Source organism: Rhynchophorus ferrugineus, unplaced genomic scaffold (genome assembly GCF_030347505.1).
Source record: "Rhynchophorus ferrugineus isolate W39M unplaced genomic scaffold, kcgeb_rfMv2 rfM2, whole genome shotgun sequence".
NCBI lineage: Eukaryota > Metazoa > Arthropoda > Insecta > Coleoptera > Curculionidae > Rhynchophorus > Rhynchophorus ferrugineus.
The window spans coordinates 44,900,313-44,919,338 of NW_027472581.1; the positions used below are offsets into that span (position 1 = coordinate 44,900,313).

Consider the following 19,026-nt stretch of genomic DNA (forward strand, 5'->3'; position numbering starts at 1 on the left):
AAAAAAATAGTGACATATCGGACAAAAAATATCTATATAAATAGTGAAATATTAGCCCAAAAAACATCCCTATTATGTTGCTAATTTCGCTCTTTTCGGTGACAGCTTGATATGTCATTTTAAAGGTTCTATATTTTTTTGTGGTGTTGAAAATATAAATAGTTTTTATAATTTGAAGTTAAGTAATAATCAGTTCTGTTTTCATAAGCTTTGAGACATATATCAGTAGTAAACAATCCTCATTAACAATGGCATTGGTTATGCAAAGAAAAGCTAACGTCAGTAAATTATGATTTTTGTATGCCAGCATATAATTTTTTACTATTTTTTATAGGTTCGTTTGCCGCCTGAAATAAATAGGATATTATATATTCGAAATCTACCATATAAGATAACGGCAGAAGAAATGTATGATATTTTTGGTAAATATGGAGCAATCAGACAAATTAGAGTTGGTAACACCCCAGAAACTAGAGGAACAGCTTTTGTTGTTTATGAAGATATATTTGATGCAAAAAATGCATGTGATCATCTCTCAGGATTTAATGTGTGCAACCGTTATCTTGTAGTTCTATATTATCAAGCGAACAAAGCTTTCAAGAAGACAGATATTGATAAAAAACAAGAAGAAATAGATAAAATGAAATCAAAATATGGAATTAACACATAGCTATTATTTTTTATTTAAGTTAATTTTATTATTAGTTGTGTTCTTATATTTGTAATTGTATACTAAATATGGTAATATACATTTTTCACTAGTTGTCATTGCTTATTCTGTTTAAGACAGTAGCGTTAACATTTAAAAAAGATCCTGCCCCTGCTATAATCGTTCGATTTATATTATTTTCATTGGACTTTTTCAATGAACTTTCTGATATATCTGGTTTGGCATGTTTATGAGTTATCCATATGTTACATGCAAACTTTACTTCACATTTTAAAGCCTCAAAGTATGTTGACTAAAAATAAAATTAAAATATATAATTAATAAACAATAAATATTACATACATGCTCCTCAACAGCTATGTTATGTACATTCCATAAAAATTCTACAATAGCGAATAATATGGCTAAACATAAACCAGCTCCTAAAACAACAAATACACCACCAACATGCGCTAGAGTTAATTCCTCTTGGTTCCCTTCTTCATCAAATATCTAAAATAGGTATTTAAAATATTGTTATGTTGTAACTTGATAATACTATATTTGATTTTGTCTTTTAATGAATTTAAAGTTACTTACACTTGAACATGGTGTTCCCTCAATGTCTTCTTTCCACCATTTAGCTTTCAATTCATTTAATTTTCCATTTTCTTGCAATTTCAGTACAGCCGAATTTATAGCATGTCGATAATCAGCACCTGTGTTATGTTCATAAAAATGAATCAAAAATCATCTAATATAAAGAAATATTAAATATATACCAAAAGGCATTCCAATTCCATAGCTTTTGGAATCTAACCATGAACCAACTTTCCTCAGTTGGCATTTTCGCTCTAGTTCATATTCAATTTGGGTAGATTCCATGAAAAATGCATATAATGAATGTTTCGTTGAAATAACTCTTTCAACACCTTTATCATTTGTGTCCTCAAATACACTCGGATTTTCATTTCTCATCACAGCCCACATTTTTTGATATAGGGAGTTATTTGAATAGCGAAAAAATTCTTGAGTTGAGCCTCCTTTCATAATACCTACAACATATATTAAAAATATTTTTCTTCTTATTGTTATGCTAATATATTACCATATTTAATTTTATTTTGATTAGCTAATTCTTCAACGTTATTAATAACATCAACTTCTTTTTGCATAGTTAAAAATGCTGCCATATTAGCTGTGTAACTACTAGTCATTATAAGCGAAAAAAACCACCACATTGCTGTTGCAATTCTAGATGATATACCCCTACAAGTGCATGTTATAATGTAATGTTTGATAAAAGTATAGGAAAATATTATTTTTTCTCATAAAATATACATAGAAAAATAATTTGTTTCACTTACTTAGGTAAAATATCACAACCCTGAGTCATAATAGAACCTAAAGTCAACCACAAACAATTTTTTATGTTCCATATATTTTCCAACTCCTCTGGTGATTGATTACATGGATGTGGATTTTCCCAATCATCCGGATCAAGTCTAAAAATTAAGTGTAATTTAAACTACAGCTGTTATTTTCTGGTAAATATATTTTATTTATACCTTGCCGTTATTAAAATAATGAGAGATAGGACCAGATAGAGAGTCACGATATATACCCAAACTTTCCATGAAAAAGGATCCATGAAAGCGTACATATTATTCAGACCTTCGACCTCTGGTTCTTTGTGGAGTATACTTATTCCTGATAATGGAGCGTAATTATAATAAGATTGATTTATTTTTAAAGTAAATATGATCTTACCAAGTGACATAAACGGCATACTGAAATCTATTAATTCTCGTCTCTGATGTGTTATAGTAAAATCACATATTCCTAAATCAGCTCTCTACAAGTAATGTCATTAATATTATTGTATAATTAATAGCGTGATATGGAACCATTCTATGGTTAAAATCCATTTAATAAAATAAATGAACATTTATACATTTTATTTTGTATATAATTGCAACTGCTACTGATTTGATGTATTTGGTTTCTTCATTTTATGTATAGTCCGTTCAATAAAACAATGAACTCACGTTATCTAAATTTAGAACGCCAAAACGTGGCGATATTGCCGCATCAACTTGAGTTTTAGTTTTTTTGGCTTTAACATATAACTTCTAATATCTATCTTCTATCTTCTTCTATAATTCTAACATCAATAAGAAAATATAGTTTATTTTAACATTTAAATTTATTAAAATAAGCAAAGCGTTGAAACAACGTTTGCCGCTTTATAACCCATAATTATTATTACTAATCTAAGGTCAAGGTCTAAGGTAATTTATATTAATCTAAGGTTAATATTTAACAGTAAAAATGCTTACGTCTCTATCGAATTTTACTGGCAAGAGGGGGCATTCTTTATATCGTTCCTGTTCGAAGTAACTGGTTAGAGACACAATCTATTCAGTCTGGCTTCGGCATTTTCAATCAGAATAATAAAAAGCAGCGATTTGAAATTTATAAGTAAAGTATAATAAGTAAAGCGTTTAAACAACGTGTATAACCTCTACTGGTTAAAACTAATATTTTGTAGAATCTTGTAGACGTTTGACAACCAGGCCAGACAGAATGTATTGATTGTATCTCTTTCTCGCTAGAATAAAATGAAAAGGAAAATATTGTCTGATTTTATAACGAATTGACAAGTTGCGATAGGCAACACATACGATATTGTGATGACATGAGTTCACTGTTATTTTGAATACTGAATATTCACTTCACTAAATTGATTTACAAAATGTGTGCAACTATTTTAACTAAAAATGAATTGTTTCTGATAAATGGATGTAACATAATGAAAAAGCCAATAAATTAGTAATAAAACATGAGTTCATAAATTAAAGCTTAATCTGATTCATTTTGTTTTTACCCTGTTTATTAAATCGTCCACGATGTTGGCATGTAAATTATCTCGAGTTAATATAAACTCAAAAGTAATATTCATCAGTTTAGCAATTTCTGTAATTAAATCCATGGAGTAACCTTTATAACGTGCATTTCCAGTTGCCCCAGGTAGGTTACTCAGCATTAGGTACGGCCTACCAATCCTGATTAAAATAAAGCGTTTGTTCTCACATCTTATTTAACAAAAAGGTAGTTAAAAATTGTCAGTTTGGAATCACTTAACAAAAATTGCAATTTGTTCTAACAAATTCTTGTAAGTACAAATGAAAATTATCGAAGTATTGAATTCATATTGAACTAAAATATTCTGTGCCTATAAAAGTAAAAGTTAAAAGTTTGTCAAAGTAAATTTTTATAATCAATTATTGTACAAATGACATATGCAATCTATTAAATGTTTATTTGCATTATTGAAAGGAATATTTTGTCGCTTTTACGATAGAAGTTTGTCTGACAACTTTTAAAATCATTTAAAAGCAATAGTTTTCCATTCGGTCAAATTGTTAACTCACAAGTTTATTATGACGAAATTGATCCATCCAAAACACAACATGTTTTAGAGATTGAGTTTTAACTAGATTTGGAATATAGAAGGTTTTTTTAGATTTTCTAGATTTTGGTGATAGAAGTTGTTGTTGGATAGAGATAGTATTGCACTAATATAGTTTACTGAAATTTAGACAATCAGAATCAATTCAGGGTATATCGTCATTAAAATCGGAATGTATTGGTAGCTCAGTTAGATATCAGTGAAAAAAATCGATAATTTTTAAATAAATAATAACGATAATAAACTCTTAAACAATCAAGTACCAAAATGCCTTTACCAATTTAAAAGGTTCATTATAAATAATTAAATGGCTTTTTATAACGCTTAAAAAATATGGAAAATATCGGCTAAAAATATATCGATAATACCAAATATATATCGATATATCGATATTTTTTCGCCATCCCTATTGCACTGACATTCATATAGAACAACCACTACATACATATATACTTTTGGCCGTTTCTTCAGTAGAGCGGTATTATATAACACGATTGATACGGTATTGGATACAATAAGATTGCATAATTGCATTCATTACAATGTTGAAAACCAGAAATATGCTTGAAGACATTTAGTACGTTGGGTATTGTTGAATTGTTCTGTTAGAAGTTTTCTAAAATAAGATTTATATAAAGTTGAAGTTATATTCTTACAATTTTATGCTGACAAATAACTTTACTTCGAAGAATTCCAAACCGACAATTTATTATCCTACCTTCAAAATGCCATTAATTTTTTTCATACTTGGAACTCACTATAAAGTTGTGATTCATTAGACGTTTCTGTAGCTCTGCTTCTCTTTCTGTGGCATTACGGGTTAGGTGTATTTCGTCCGGTTGATCCGAGTCCCATACCGCAATTGGTTTGTCTGGTTTATTTAATTCGATAACATTCAATGTAAACTTTTCCCGTTTACCATTTTCTAAACGTATCTCACCAGATAGACCTTCGGGAAATACTGTGTCTCGTATTCTATTTATTAAAGACAATGTATCTTCATATGGTTCAGTGCTATTACAATATTTACTCTCCGAGCTAACATCCAACATTGGGTCATCATTTAAAAGGGATGTTATGGTAGTAGCTAATAATAACATGGCGTCATGCTGTAAAACCGTTTGGACCTAAAATTAAATATATCTGTTGTTGGTAATGTAATTACTAATTTGGATATTTAATTTAGATTATTAATTTATAATAATTTTAATATTTAATAATAATTGTAAGTGTCGCCACCTTTAAAGTACTACCCTTGATACCATTGACATAAATGTGGCAACGTTTTTGCCAGTTTACGAAATGTTAGATGCTTGCCTGTAATATGATCATTTTTTTTATTTAAAAGAAATTTCTACTAGTAATATCTAAGGTATTTGAAAAACTCCTGTTGAATACTATTAAACCGATTATATCGAGAAAAAAACCTAATACCAGTTCGGGTTTATTAATATTTAAAAATTGAGCAGGTTTATAGCATAACAGTAATTGAAAAGGCGTATTGGGCGATAAATTTGTAGGGTGGTAAAAGCTATATTCGTAGCTATATTAGACGTAGCGGTCAACAAAATCAACAAATAGACTAGAGACTGGAAAATACAGCTTAATAGCTCCAAATCTGTCCATTATAGTTTTGCTTTACGGCGAAATGACAAGAACCTAATTATATTGCTTGCCGGATGCGATTCCTCCGTAGAATAACTTGTAATATATCTGGATGATAGGTAAAACTGGAAAAATCATGTTAGACAAAACGCAGAGCATATTAGACACAAAGTAAAGCAACTGTACTGGTTAGTCGGAAGATAGTCTCAACTTGACCTAAAATCAAAGAGCTTGGTTTATCAACCAATCATAAAGCAAATTTGGGCACATGGGTGCAAATATAGGGTTTCACTAAGACATTAAATTAACTAGTAATACTAACTAACGTACCCAAAAAAATGTCTACGATTAATTACCAATGCTTATAACTACGTAACCAACGAAGAGCTGCACGATGGCCTTAAAATCAAATGGATACACGAAGTGATCCAAGATTTCGTCTTTTTAAACATGAAATAAAGTCGATAAATCACAGCAACGTGGAATCAATACAGCTATTGGACAAGACGCAAGAAATCCGAAGATTGAAGCGAACCAAACCACACGAACTTGTTTAGTGTATAAGTGTTTTTTTAACTTTAACGTTGGGAAATACATACTGATGTATCAATTACATACTCGCCTTGCTTGTATGTTAATGCAAGTACAACTGAACAGTAGTAATAAAATAATTTTCAAATTCATATTGTACAAAGCATATCTAATGTAAGATGTAATTAATAAAAAAATAGATATAGCACAAGCCTTTCTTTTTTTAAAATAGAGTCAAGCAAGAGGAGAAGAGCCAACTCTACAATAAAATAAACTAAATCAGGTGTACTACAAGGAAGTGTATTGGGGCTAATTCTTTACCTACTCTACATATATGATATACCACAAAAGGAAAATATCATGATCGATATATTTGCTGATGACACTGCGATTCTTGCCGTCGTAGAAAATAGCGAAGAAGCTATACGAATATTACACAGAATATTACACCAATATAACAGGTAAGTGATAATATAAATAGTTGGACCGAAACTTAAAAAGTTCTTTGAGCGATTTTTAATTAACTCTTAATTATTATTAATCATTATTATCATATAAATCATTTTGTATAATTTAATATAATAATTATTAATGTCTTTATATTTCAAGTTTCTAAAAGTTTTTAATAGGGTTTGGTAGTAACTCAATAATTTTAAATGAAAAACTATTATTTTATGTAGAGAGTTGGCAAAACCATCGAATTTAACATTTAGGTTAGGTTGTTAAACAGTAGTTTACATTGATACGTTGCATTTTCAGTAATAGATATCGCTGATTAAAATATATGCAAATGGCTAATTGTTGTATCTTATATGATTTTTAAATAATTCTTCAATTTGGATATAATTCTCTTGAGTCAACATAATGATCAGTTTCTAACAATAATGAGTTGAGGTAATAACTTGCTCAGTAGAGCAAAATCCGGCGAATAAAGAATTAAGATGCGAAGGAATAGAAAAATAGATGATTGGCCACTGAAATGAACTGAGATGAAATTCCCGTTGACAGTTTGATCCGTCAGATGGAATTAATAATTATGAATAACACGATGATAGTCGAAGAAAACATCATCTTAATGTTTTACTTGCTTTGGCATAGTTGCTTCGGTCTGCGTTCACCACTAGTCCGATGCTCACTTGATTAGTTTTTACAAGTATCTAATTATCACTAAACTATTTTGCACAATAAAATCCCTCGATTTGCAACCGTGTGCAGGTTACAACCTATTAGAATTACTGTATCAAAATCGATTTAAAACACCTGGAAGATTATGTAAAATGACGTTCGAATCGTATCTCTAAATGGAACAGTAGATACAAATATCTATATTAATATAATATACCGAAAATTATATCGAGCATTGTTTGGTTAAGCTGTATGTAAGAAATTCACTAAAATATTCAAACACAAAATTCAGTGAAGTGATAAACAAGTTACAGTTTGAGAGATCAAATTATGACTATTGCTTGTACATAAAAGTAATATTTAGTTGGTAATATTTATTGATGATGCATTAATAACACTATACACGAATTAATGGAAATATGAAAACACATCATTTAAGATTGTTCGAAGCATTCAACATGGAAGATAGTAACACTAATAGAAGCAAAAGTGAGGAAATATTTATACGTATCGTATAGAAGATTAATATGCAGCCTTATGTACTTCTCATTATTATTTACGAGATATTGCATATAGTAACTAGTTAATATATAAACAGATATTTGAATAAGCCAATGGAAATCTGAAAAAAATGCTTCGAAATCTAAAATGTACCAAAGAACACGGACTAATGTACATGAAAGGTTAAAATAAGCTTGAAGGAATGCGTGATGTCGATTAGAGTGGTGACGGTTGTTGTAGTAACTGAAGTAGGAAAACTGTTAGTGGCTTCATAGTGGTCTACACTGGAAACTTAGTGACGTGGCATTCCTGCAAGTAAGTGGTAAGTCAAGACAGGTGAAAACTCAGTGGCATTAAATTCAATGGGAGCAGAATATAATATAAATAAAATATCCCCAGGTTTAACAGCTCAGGAATAGATTAAAGGAAGTAACGTTAAAAAGTGAACTATGTCTAAAGACAGAGTTAATTGTTCAATATGTTTGATAAATTTATAGATCTCTGTCTATATCTTCTTTTTCGACTGGATTAAGTAAAGTTAAATTCCCACCATTTATAAATCGAGTAATTATAAGCTCAAATGATTCTATATATAGAATGTAACATTTTTGTTTTTGCCATTTATTTTTTTTTGTACTGATTTATATTTATAACGTAATTTATGGGGTGTTAATAAAATAACTAGTAGAGGGCGTTGTAGTTTGTTTCGAGTAACTATTCAAAATATATAAAAGGGCATCTATGAAAATAAAGCTCCTGTCTTATTCCAAAGCCAAAAGTGGTGATATTAATTCCGTCCCGTCCCGCATAATAAGTGTTTCGTTACATAGCATGGTTTTGAATTTCATGAAGATAACATTGATGGAGAATGCTACTGGGATAAAGCGTTTTGCATTAAAAACGTTGCAGGAGAATACTTGTTCCCAAACATAAAAATTATGATGTCCTTCTGCTGATACTGACATTTTCAAAGGCATCGGTCGAGCGAAAATTTAGTGTTTAAACGAAAAAATTAAATGCAGAGAACCACAATCGATTAAATACAGATGTTGTAGTATCTTTAAGAATAAAAGTCTAGTTGCAAGAATAAATATAGAAAAAAGTGTTACCTTATAAATCATATCATTACACTTTATCCCATACTATGAAAAGTTAAACAATACATATAGCCTATCCAAAGAAGCAATGAACATACGCCATCAAGATGTTTAATGTATTGTCTACCGAAATTTGTAAATTCGTTTTAGAATTAGACAATATTTTCCTTCTAGAAGGAAACTACTATCTGGTATTAAAACGAATTTACAAACTGCAATAGGCAATACATTATACATCTTGATAACGTCAGTTCACTGCTACTTTGGATAGACTATATTATTTACGGTTATTAAGGGTTGATACTTGTTAAAATAATTTTGAGGGAAATTTGTGGAGAATCAGGAAATTTTTCTCTCAATTTGGAGAATTTGGCTTGGATTATTGGGGAATTTGATAAATTGGTATTTAAAATTCTGTTTATGAGTAAGCTCAATTTCAGATATTTTCATATAAATTAAAGCTCATAGATGATAACAAGAAGGAGCCGTTAATCGTTTCTACAAACTTGGCAACAGGTGGCGGTGTTTTGTTTCGGTTTTTTTTTGATTACTCGAATCAAACAAACACATTTGCCATGACGGTGTCCTTCAATATAGGCTTATAATTTCTCATTTTCAACTTTCCTAGATATAGTAGGAAGTTATTTATCAACTTTTATCAAAATCATCACTTGTGAAACATCGAACCCAATATTTAAACATTTCGTCTATTTACACTAATTTAAAATCACTCAGAAATCATCCAAACTTCCAGTAAATAGAAATAATAAATTTTACCGGTAATTTTTCTGATGGAATTGTGGGATAATATTGCTCGGCGACTTTTTGAAATGAGTCATCAAATGGGTTAAACAAGCGAATTGTAGTGATGTTTGTACCTGGGGCAACGTTGGAATAATCTAATGTATGCGCATCCTAAAATAAAAAAGAATCTAATTTAATGTTCTCGTGAAATATATGCTACTTACTAAAGATACCAAGAAAAAGCTCGTTGAAATGTCTGGTAATAATTTTACTTCAACTGCTTGCTTCAAAATGTCTAATATTTTATCGGAGTGGCAGTCTAAAATAATTCTTCTAATACCCGATTTAGCAACTTTTTTTAATAAAGGCCTGCAAAATAAATGTTACCGCTCATAAAAAGATTATAATCATTTTACCTGTAATCTAGACCAGGCCCTAGTGACTTGATAAGGACATCATTTTTGTCGTATCCTTCTCTGTGCTCTTGATATTTTATAACATCTTGTAAGTTAATTAAATTTTCGTCGGCCTCGTATATAATTACAAATTTTTTCCAATCTAAACTTTTAATTATGGTTAATAACGCCTGTAAAAATTAAAATGATTATTACAGTTTGTATACATTTTATCAGGTACGTTGGTAATTATTTTTCAGTTTTTATAATAGATTTCACTAGTCATAATTATGTAAACTACACAAATAAGGTCTAAATAACAGCGTTATAGATTTATAATTTTTTCAAATTGTGTTTTGTGACTGAATATATGCATTGACGGTACGCTTTATATTTCTTGCTTTATCAAAAGACAAAAGCTGCTGAAGGTAATCGCTTGCGACCATAAGAACATGTAAAATGTATCAACAATTCAAATGTGGTGATTTCAATGTTCCGTTGCAAGACAAAGAACGCCCTGGTAAGCCGAAAAACTGGAAATCTAGAAGACCTGCTGAAACCGGGAGAAACAATTAATATTGATCACTACCGACGACAAACTATTCATTTGAATTGATTGAGAAACACCCACATATGCTCAAAATATGCTAAGGTACTTTTTCAACATGACAACGTACCGTTTCATATAAATAAATCAGACTGGAGTGCGAAAATCTGCACTCGCCCTACAGTTTAGTTCCATCCGACCATAGTAACAGCTGGGGGGGATGCCGAAAGATATCAATAATTTTGGCCAATATTTTTTTGATCGATATATCGATATTTTTGTAGGGGTAGTATTATGGTATGTAGTAGTAGTAGGGTATGTAGTATTAATTTTATCAAACCGATAATATTAAGTATTAATTAATGCATTTGGTACTTAATTTTAAATATTTAAAGAATATCGATATTTTTTATCACCAATATATCAATTTTTTTTTTAATATCGATATATATTTTGTAATATATCGAAATTTTTTATAGTTGGAAAAAAATATGGATATTTTTTCTCCGATATATCGATATTTTTAAAAAAGTTAAAAATATCGATATATCGTAATATCAATATTTTTCTCAGCAGCCGACATCTCTAGTAACCTAATTGTAGATGGTTCCAACTGATAATCGGTACCCTTTGGCAGTGTATGCCTGATTTTGCGACGTTGTCATTTACAAGAAATTCGAAAGAACTATGGTAGCCATTTTTGTGTCGACCCTACTGGTGAAAACTCTAAATACCAAATTCATGATATTTTAGGGATTATTGACCCTACGAAAGTAAAATTTCGGATAAATATGACTCGAGGTTCTTTATGGATACCTCAGCAACACTGCAGCTCATCGACATTAAAATTGAACAAAAAACATTGAAGTTTAACTCGCTTGAAATTTTGAGGTTTGAAAAAGTAACATTGAAAGAACAACTAAATCCTCAGTGATTAAGATTGCAGGTTACCATTTTGGTAAATATATTACCACTTCTAAATTCACCCCTCATTCACATGAATTCACGAATTCAGATTTTTACCACTAAAAACATATCTTCTATGAAAGACTTAATTAAGTATATTGACAGATATAGGATTGATTTTGATAGGGAGTTTGAACCATATTTTTATAGAAGTATGGTTTGTTATTGTAATGTTTACATATTGATAAATAAATTATATTTGTTATATATATTATTTCATTTTATTTCTTTTTTCAAAATTATTTTAATATCAAGTATGTTTGTAAATGTTATTCATACCACTCTTACTATATCATGAAACAGGACATTTTACTAAAAATATTTTACTATAAATATATATAATTAGAATTGTAAGGGACATTTTAGGTTAATTTGTGAATTCAGGGTCATTGTATTTAAATTATATTCTTCAAATATACGTATAATTTAAAGAATTGGCAACGTCATGTTCCAAGCGTTTCAAGAATTAGACTCTAGCTCCGATTACTATTACCGAATAAATACACTTTTACTGTACATGGTAAATAACGTGTTTTCTTTAGCGAAAAAACCGGGAGGGAATTACCGACACACCTGGTGCTATATGAATATTATTTTAGTTAAATCTTTACTTACCTGAGAATATAAATTTGCGTCAGGATATAAATTAAAAGTTGCTAAATTATTATCAACAGTAGTCATAGGTCTCCAATGCGTTGAAAAATAAGGAATTTGTAAGAAATCGCAGGCAGATTCCATTATTCTTGATCCTATTAACGAATTAGGCCCAAAGACTGCTAATAATCCTGGATCTTCGGAAGCAGCATCGCAAACTATAATTAGAAAAGGCGTTTAGAAAGAAAATATAATATTAGCTTTCTTATACCTATATTAATTATATTGATCGTTATATTTTACATTCTCAAAGTGTATGTATTTATTAATGAAAAAATTTGGAAAATATATATATAGAGTTATACTTCTCGTAATTTAAATAATTTGGTATATATTTTATTTGATATGTTAGTACGTACTTTAGAATTTTTTTCAAAACTATTAATTAAATTGACGCAGTTGTAAAAAACAGCCAAAATACTTATTTTCACTTCGCATAAAAAGTTGAACTCTTATTATTAATTATTTGAATTAAATTGTAACACTAACATATGTAGTTTGATATAATTTATGTTATAACTAGAATCCAATAATTCAGTGTTGAAATGGTTGCCTAAGAATTTTATAACGTTTTCTCGAAAATACGAATATTAAAAACATGAGTTAACTTTGCACTTTTTCAAATATTTACTAGCTTTTCGGTTATTAAACATTCAGTACGTACTTACCTAAATTACTAGCTTCAAAAGTATCGGATTTCGATACAAGTTTAATTTCAGGTTTAATAAATTCCAGCTTTGGTGGTATATTATCTTTAAAAACATTCCAATTAATTGAATTAGAGGTTTGGCTTTCGGTAAAAAACGCACCTGCAGATCGATATGTTAAATATGTAAAATGCAAATTATAAACAATTTCGAAATGACCTAATTGATACTTACCGATTTTTATTGGTTCAATGGCGAAACATAAACAATTATAGCTAATAACTAGGAGAAGCCAAACGCTTTGAAGTACAACTCCCATGTTTATGTTTGAGGTCGGCTTAGGTCCTGTTTTCAGGTAGTTGCAGTTGCTCTATGTTGCTGTGCGAGTGAATGTCAACGGAATATGTCGGACGCGTTCCAGAAATAAAACACAACATGCTGGACGGATCTGGAGGAAATGTCTCAAACAAGATGTTGCCCGGCACGATGTTCCTGGTTATTTGCCAGCGGTATTAAATTCGTGGGAGTCAAAAATAAACCTATCACAGGATTTGTTTTAAAATAATGAAATGAGGCGGTTTGGATTGTTGCGTGCTGGATGTGTGGGATGTTTTTAATTAACAAAGTACATTGATTACTTTTTATGTGTAATTCTTAATATAACTTAGAATATATCAAAAAGAAAAAAATCATAAAAATATCCTGTTAATTATAAAAGTTCATGAATACATTACAGTATTATAAAAATATACCCTGCAAAATATAATAAAACGTATCTATTAAATTATTATAACATAGCATTATTTATAACTTTCATAAACGTAAAGTTTTGTTTTACAATATATTAATTCAAATTTTGTTTGATATCTAGATAATTATTTTCAAAAGTGTTTTTATGAATTTTTTAAAATTGGGTTCTCTCCAATACTTTGCAGCATCGTAGTGGATGCAATTATGGAAAAAGTTTGACCGATCAGATGTTCGCTGATAATAGCGCTGTATTCACTAATATAGATGTTGAAGCTTCTAACAATCTTCGTGTTATAATTAGCATTACAGAACCATATGGCTTGAGAATTAATAAAAAATACTAAAGTATTGATAACTAACGGATCGCCTGCTATTTTAAATCTCAACGAGAACCAGTTAGAGCGTGTGAAGGTATTGTGGTACTGGGTATCACTAATACAGAATTAGGATAAGAAAGTGGCATCCAACTGGCTAAAGTAGAATTGGCCAAGCTGCAGGAGTTATTGCATTTTAACGATGGGGCATGCCTAAGAGAGAACACTTAAGACAAAATCTATTGAATTTCTCCGATATCGCATTAGAAATGAAGTCATTTGTTTAAGTTGCGATAAACAGTGAAGAACAAATCCATAAATACAGTTTATACTGGTTTGATTATGATTGTCGAATGAGATGAATGAGTTCTTCACAGACTTTTATGCGAAATAAACCTTTTGAGGAAGACAAGGTTCAAGATCGTTGAAAGCAGGAGACTAACATTATCCGAGGTCGGAACTGAAATAAGGACATTTAAACCAGAAAACGACTATTATAGTGTAGCAAATAGAAGTTCATATCGTGGATATTTCACACTTATTTTTAACCGACTTCGAAAAAGGAGGAGGTTCTATGTTCGGATCTATATATTTCTATAATGTATGTTGGCGTCAATTGTGGGCCGATTTTCAAAATTCTTTTTTTATTCGAAAGAGTGAACTTCCGAGGTGGTCCTATTGGAACCAAATCAGGATCTGTTTGGGAGAAAGGAGGGAAGTCTAGGGAAACGCTCAAATTTCGAAGGCACGTACAAAATTTTCACATATTTTTTATCTAAAATAATTATATATTTGTGTATAATGTTATCGTTGAGCTGATATGACGGAAAATCGGTCAGTACAAAAACCATTCAGTTTGCTTTTTTAAGCATTAACTATGGCATAAGACCTCGTAGTAATATTGTAGATAACTACTTTTATGGGGTAATGGTTAAAGCGTTTAGCTCCCAAATGGAGATCGCGCGTTCGATTCCCTTATTTTCAATTATTGTTTCTTTATTCCTGTTTTTCTTCATACGGGGTGCATTTTTCCTGTGTAATTTATTGAGTAACTGCGTAATTCATTGAGTCCTAATAAATATCTAACACTAAATAGAGAAAAATAATTTTTTTTAACAAAAAAATTGAAACGACTTCAAAAAATAAGGAACTCACTTAAAATTAAACAATAATCAAACTTAGAGTTTAACATAAAAATAAACATTTTAAAATAAACTATGTACGTAATAATTGTTGTAATAACTATATCAAACAAATCTAAATCTAAATTAATATAACTAACGGAACGAAACCGATGAAACTAAAACAGCCATTAATTGGTTGTTACAGTATCAGAACCACAAAAATTCTGAATCGTCTGACTTGCGTTTTCTCCATTATCACAAATTGTAAATTATAGGGTATTTTCAGTTTGTTGATCTCCATATTTAACGTGAACTCAAACAAAATTGATTCAACCATTGACAATACTTTGAAATAAGTTTTTAGTGTTAATTTTTAAAAAGTTTTTATTGTTTGTTTAATTTTCTAATGTTATCCACTGTAAACAGGATGTTTTACAGCGCGCAACATTTAGTTCATTAAAGCCATCCAGAAAATTAATGGATTTCTTTTTACTAGTTCTAATATAATTATGAATCAATTAATAGCTAATCAATTAATATATAATTAATGTCATTTAATAATTCTCGGTATTATTTAGAGATAAAACGACAGCGATTTAAAACTGACGTATCTGTCAATGTCCAGCGCGATAGTGATGCCAATATTGAAATAATAGTCCAAAAATAAACCAACAGATGGCTGACATTCTCGATGTAAGTTTATAAAATAAAGGACAGTTTATTTAATTCAACTTAAATAAGACAGAAAACGCCAGCTATATTTTCGATTATTGGTCTTAATTTGTTGGACTTTCTATTCGTATAGAGAGATTTTCATACTACAAATAATAGGACTATTAATTTACTATTCTAACATAGAACTTCGCTGACTATATTTTTGTTAAAACTTTCTCATTAGGGTGTACTTCTAATTATGTATCATTTACTTAAAATATTAGTTTATTTACAATACAATATTATTAGTTAATTGTAGGTTAACTTGAAACAAAAGTGCTACTGCAAGTTATTAAAAACTTTACAGAATTTATGCTGATACTTTAGGTGTTATTGTGGCTATTAATTTCAATGTCTGTATTGTTTTGTGTGGTGTTTTCGATATAGTTGATAAATAACAGCCTGATTAACGGAGAAAGGTTGAAGGGAAGGAATCATAAGCAAAATAGACATAATTGAATTGAACGTGGAAATCATCAGATACGAGCAAGATATTACCTTCTCATTGTTAATCCTGTTGCATAGTAGTGACATACTAGAGTGTAGACGCTAAATATGGTGCAATGGTGTATATATAAACAAAGTTGATACACAATTATACGTATGTTGAGATTAATGAATGGTACGGTAAAATCTATACCGTTGCAATGGCTTCCTATGTTAACATAACACTACCACATTTGTAAAGAAGAAAGGAGAAACTATTCATAAAATGAAAACGATGGAATGATATGGACAGTTCACTATTATTAGAAACATTACAAGTATTAAGACTCAAAATTAAGGAAAACTAGTTAACTAGAATTTGCGTTAAGTGTGGTCTACATCTTTCATATCAAACAAAATCTCATTCAAGTAGTTACTAGGACTGGAATTATTATAACATAAATAATCACAAAATACATTCAGCAGATTGTTAGATTATAAAATATACATATAGAGTACAAAAATTTGATGTAATAATAACAACTGATAGAGCAAAACATGGAATATGATACTAAAAGAATACGGAATTATGATAAATAACATTTGGTGGAATACTTGGGTATTATCAATGAGGAAGAAAAGTAAGATACAAGTAGCAGAAATGAAGTGTCTCAGAAGAGTCAGAGGTGTAAATAAAGATGGACTGGATGAAAAGTAGAAAAATATGAAAATATTCAATCAATAATGAATCAGTAAAAGAGTGCATAGACAATCAGGAGACAACCCAGTTGTTGGAATACTTATAGCGCGTGGAAGATAAAAGACAGATAAAGAGAATATGGGAAGCAAGAACGGAGAGCATTGAATTGAACTGACTTCAAAAAATAAATATGGAACTCACTTAAAATTATAAAATAATGAAACTTTTTTAGGAACGATTTTTAACACAAAAAAAATACATTTTAAAATAAAATATGTACATAATAATCGTTGTAATAACTAAATAAAAATTAACAAAAACCTCATTTAACGTATCTACTACAGGTATTTTATATTTTACTATATACATACAATTTAGCTTAATACCTACCTAAACCTGTTTATCCTTTTACAATATTATTTTTACTACTATCAACTGATCACTTTGAAGTCGGTTAAAGCAACAAATTAGTTTTGTTTTGTTTGTAATTTAATTTTGTGTATATGCTACAAAATTATATTATTATTTTTTTATTATTTGGGCTTGGCACCGAAGGAACAAAGAAACAATGATTAAAAATAAGGAACGCTTCAGGACCCGGGGTCCGCTGCCAAGCCCAGGTAATTTTACAAGTTACAAAAACCAGACTAGAGCAACAACAAGAGGCGTTGCCCCCACCTGGAATCGAACCCGCGACCTCCGCGTATGAGCTGAACGCTCTAACTATTATACTCTAGAATAGGGATGCCGAACAAACATCGATATATTAATATATGGATATTTTTGAAAAAACATTATAAAAACCATAGATAACTATAGAAGCAGTTGCCTGCAATATTTCGACGGTTTTCCATATGATATAAATAGTGCTTAAAAAGCAAACTAGACATAAAAAGTGCTTAAAAGGCAAACTAGGCTTTTGCACTAGACAATTTACACTCTTCCGGTCTTCTATTACATCAGTTCAGCAATAACGTTATACACAAATATCTGCAGCATTATTTTCAGCAGTTCCGTAAGATAATGTTGAGATCACTACGGTAGCACTATACGTAAACGACAGGTCAGTCTTAGTAACTCAGGAATTTTCCGTAGACTAAAAATATAAATACACCTTAGTAAAATACAATTACGACAGAAAATTTAGCATATTTAAGCCATGAAAGGAAATCTATTTGTGTAACTTAATCCTTGCGTGGAAGAACATGTCTACCAGTGAATATTAATAGCTTCTTGTTCCTCCTGGTGGATTGTTCTAAATATCTTAGTATGCTCATATAACAAAATATAAGTATCACTTATTGTGATTGTGACAGTTATTTTCTATATATGAAATGTTAATTAATATAATGGATAAAATAATCATCAGAAGACATACATTTAGCACTTTAGAACAACGTGAACAACAAGCAAGATTGTGAATGTTCATTTGCTTGTAAGACATATAAATAAATAAATATAATTATGGATAGATCATTATAAGTTGACAATTAAAACCGAGTGTAACGTTTCTGTGAAATGGCTATCCATCACAATTAACGCATTTGCGTTGAGCATTGAAATAAAAATAGAATTTATACAAGCAGAAATACGTGACCATTTTAATCCCATCCGCTTTATATGTCAGATATAGTATTTTCGGTGAGCAATTATTCCGACTGACATTATTTGACCTACAACGCAAGGCTTTCATATGTTTTAGAAATTTTGCTATGTTCATAAAATTACTCTATAATTATATTAGAACTGAAATCACTAATTTTATTAGTAGTTATTGTGTCTAAAAGTCATATTCAAATTCATATTTAATTATTTCTATTTTATGTATAATTATTAAACATGATATTTACCATGATATTTAAGATACCCGAAAGCATGGCATGACAGCATGACTCTTGAATATCTACAAAGTTGTCATTCGTCCAAAAGGAAAAAAGAGGGATATTAGTGAGAGATAAATAATAAATTATACGATTTTTCACAATATTATCTTAAAATTACCCAAGAAAACCTCGCACCAAATATAAACCAAGCTACTAATATAGAAACAATGCTGTATTAAAAC

General features: G+C 29.8%; 2 protein-coding genes across 4 annotated transcripts; one reads left to right on the forward strand and one right to left on the reverse strand.

Annotated features, from left to right (window-relative positions):
- The first annotated feature begins 97 nt into the window (after positions 1–97).
- Positions 98–763, forward strand: Sf3b6 (Splicing factor 3b subunit 6). Its single transcript, XM_076393926.1, has 2 exons — positions 98–278; positions 335–763. Exons 1-2 carry the CDS (start codon positions 249–251, stop codon positions 668–670), a joined length of 366 nt encoding a protein of 121 aa, XP_076250041.1. The 5' UTR covers positions 98–248; the 3' UTR covers positions 671–763.
- On the reverse strand, positions 660–19,013 carry LOC143189928 (glutamate receptor ionotropic, kainate 2). Of its 3 annotated transcripts, none has more exons than XM_076393923.1 (17): positions 18,812–19,013; positions 13,168–13,472; positions 12,955–13,095; positions 12,248–12,444; positions 10,141–10,310; positions 9,949–10,093; positions 9,758–9,895; positions 4,869–5,248; positions 3,537–3,714; positions 2,420–2,504; positions 2,218–2,359; positions 2,017–2,154; positions 1,758–1,918; positions 1,432–1,704; positions 1,250–1,368; positions 1,013–1,162; positions 660–962 (listed from the first exon to the last, which is right to left on the reverse strand). In XM_076393923.1, exons 2-17 carry the CDS (start codon positions 13,250–13,252, stop codon positions 759–761), a joined length of 2,706 nt encoding a protein of 901 aa, XP_076250038.1. In that variant the 5' UTR covers positions 13,253–13,472; positions 18,812–19,013; the 3' UTR covers positions 660–758. The 3 variants fall into 3 exon arrangements, with proteins under 3 accessions (XP_076250038.1, XP_076250039.1, XP_076250040.1); XM_076393924.1 differs by lacking the exon at positions 18,812–19,013 and adding an exon at positions 18,235–18,384 and having other exon boundaries at positions 13,168–13,527; XM_076393925.1 differs by lacking the exon at positions 18,812–19,013 and having other exon boundaries at positions 4,869–4,992; positions 5,062–5,248.
- Between the last annotated feature and the right edge of the window lie 13 nt (positions 19,014–19,026).

Excerpts from the sequence above, each read along its gene's own strand:
- Sf3b6 (XM_076393926.1), top strand. The coding sequence starts at position 249 with ATGGCATTGGTTATGCAAAGAAAAGCTAAC. Across the intron at positions 279-334 it reads TTATGCAAAGAAAAGCTAAC|GTTCGTTTGCCGCCTGAAAT; the intron begins GTCAGTAAATTA and ends TATTTTTTATAG.
- LOC143189928 (XM_076393923.1), bottom strand. The coding sequence starts at position 13,252 with ATGGGAGTTGTACTTCAAAGCGTTTGGCTTCTCCTAGTTATTAGCTAT. Across the intron at positions 1,919-2,016 it reads GGTTGTGATATTTTACCTAA|GGGTATATCATCTAGAATTG; the intron begins GTAAGTGAAACA and ends ATGCACTTGTAG. Across the intron at positions 963-1,012 it reads ACATAGCTGTTGAGGAGCAT|TCAACATACTTTGAGGCTTT; the intron begins GTATGTAATATT and ends TTTTATTTTTAG.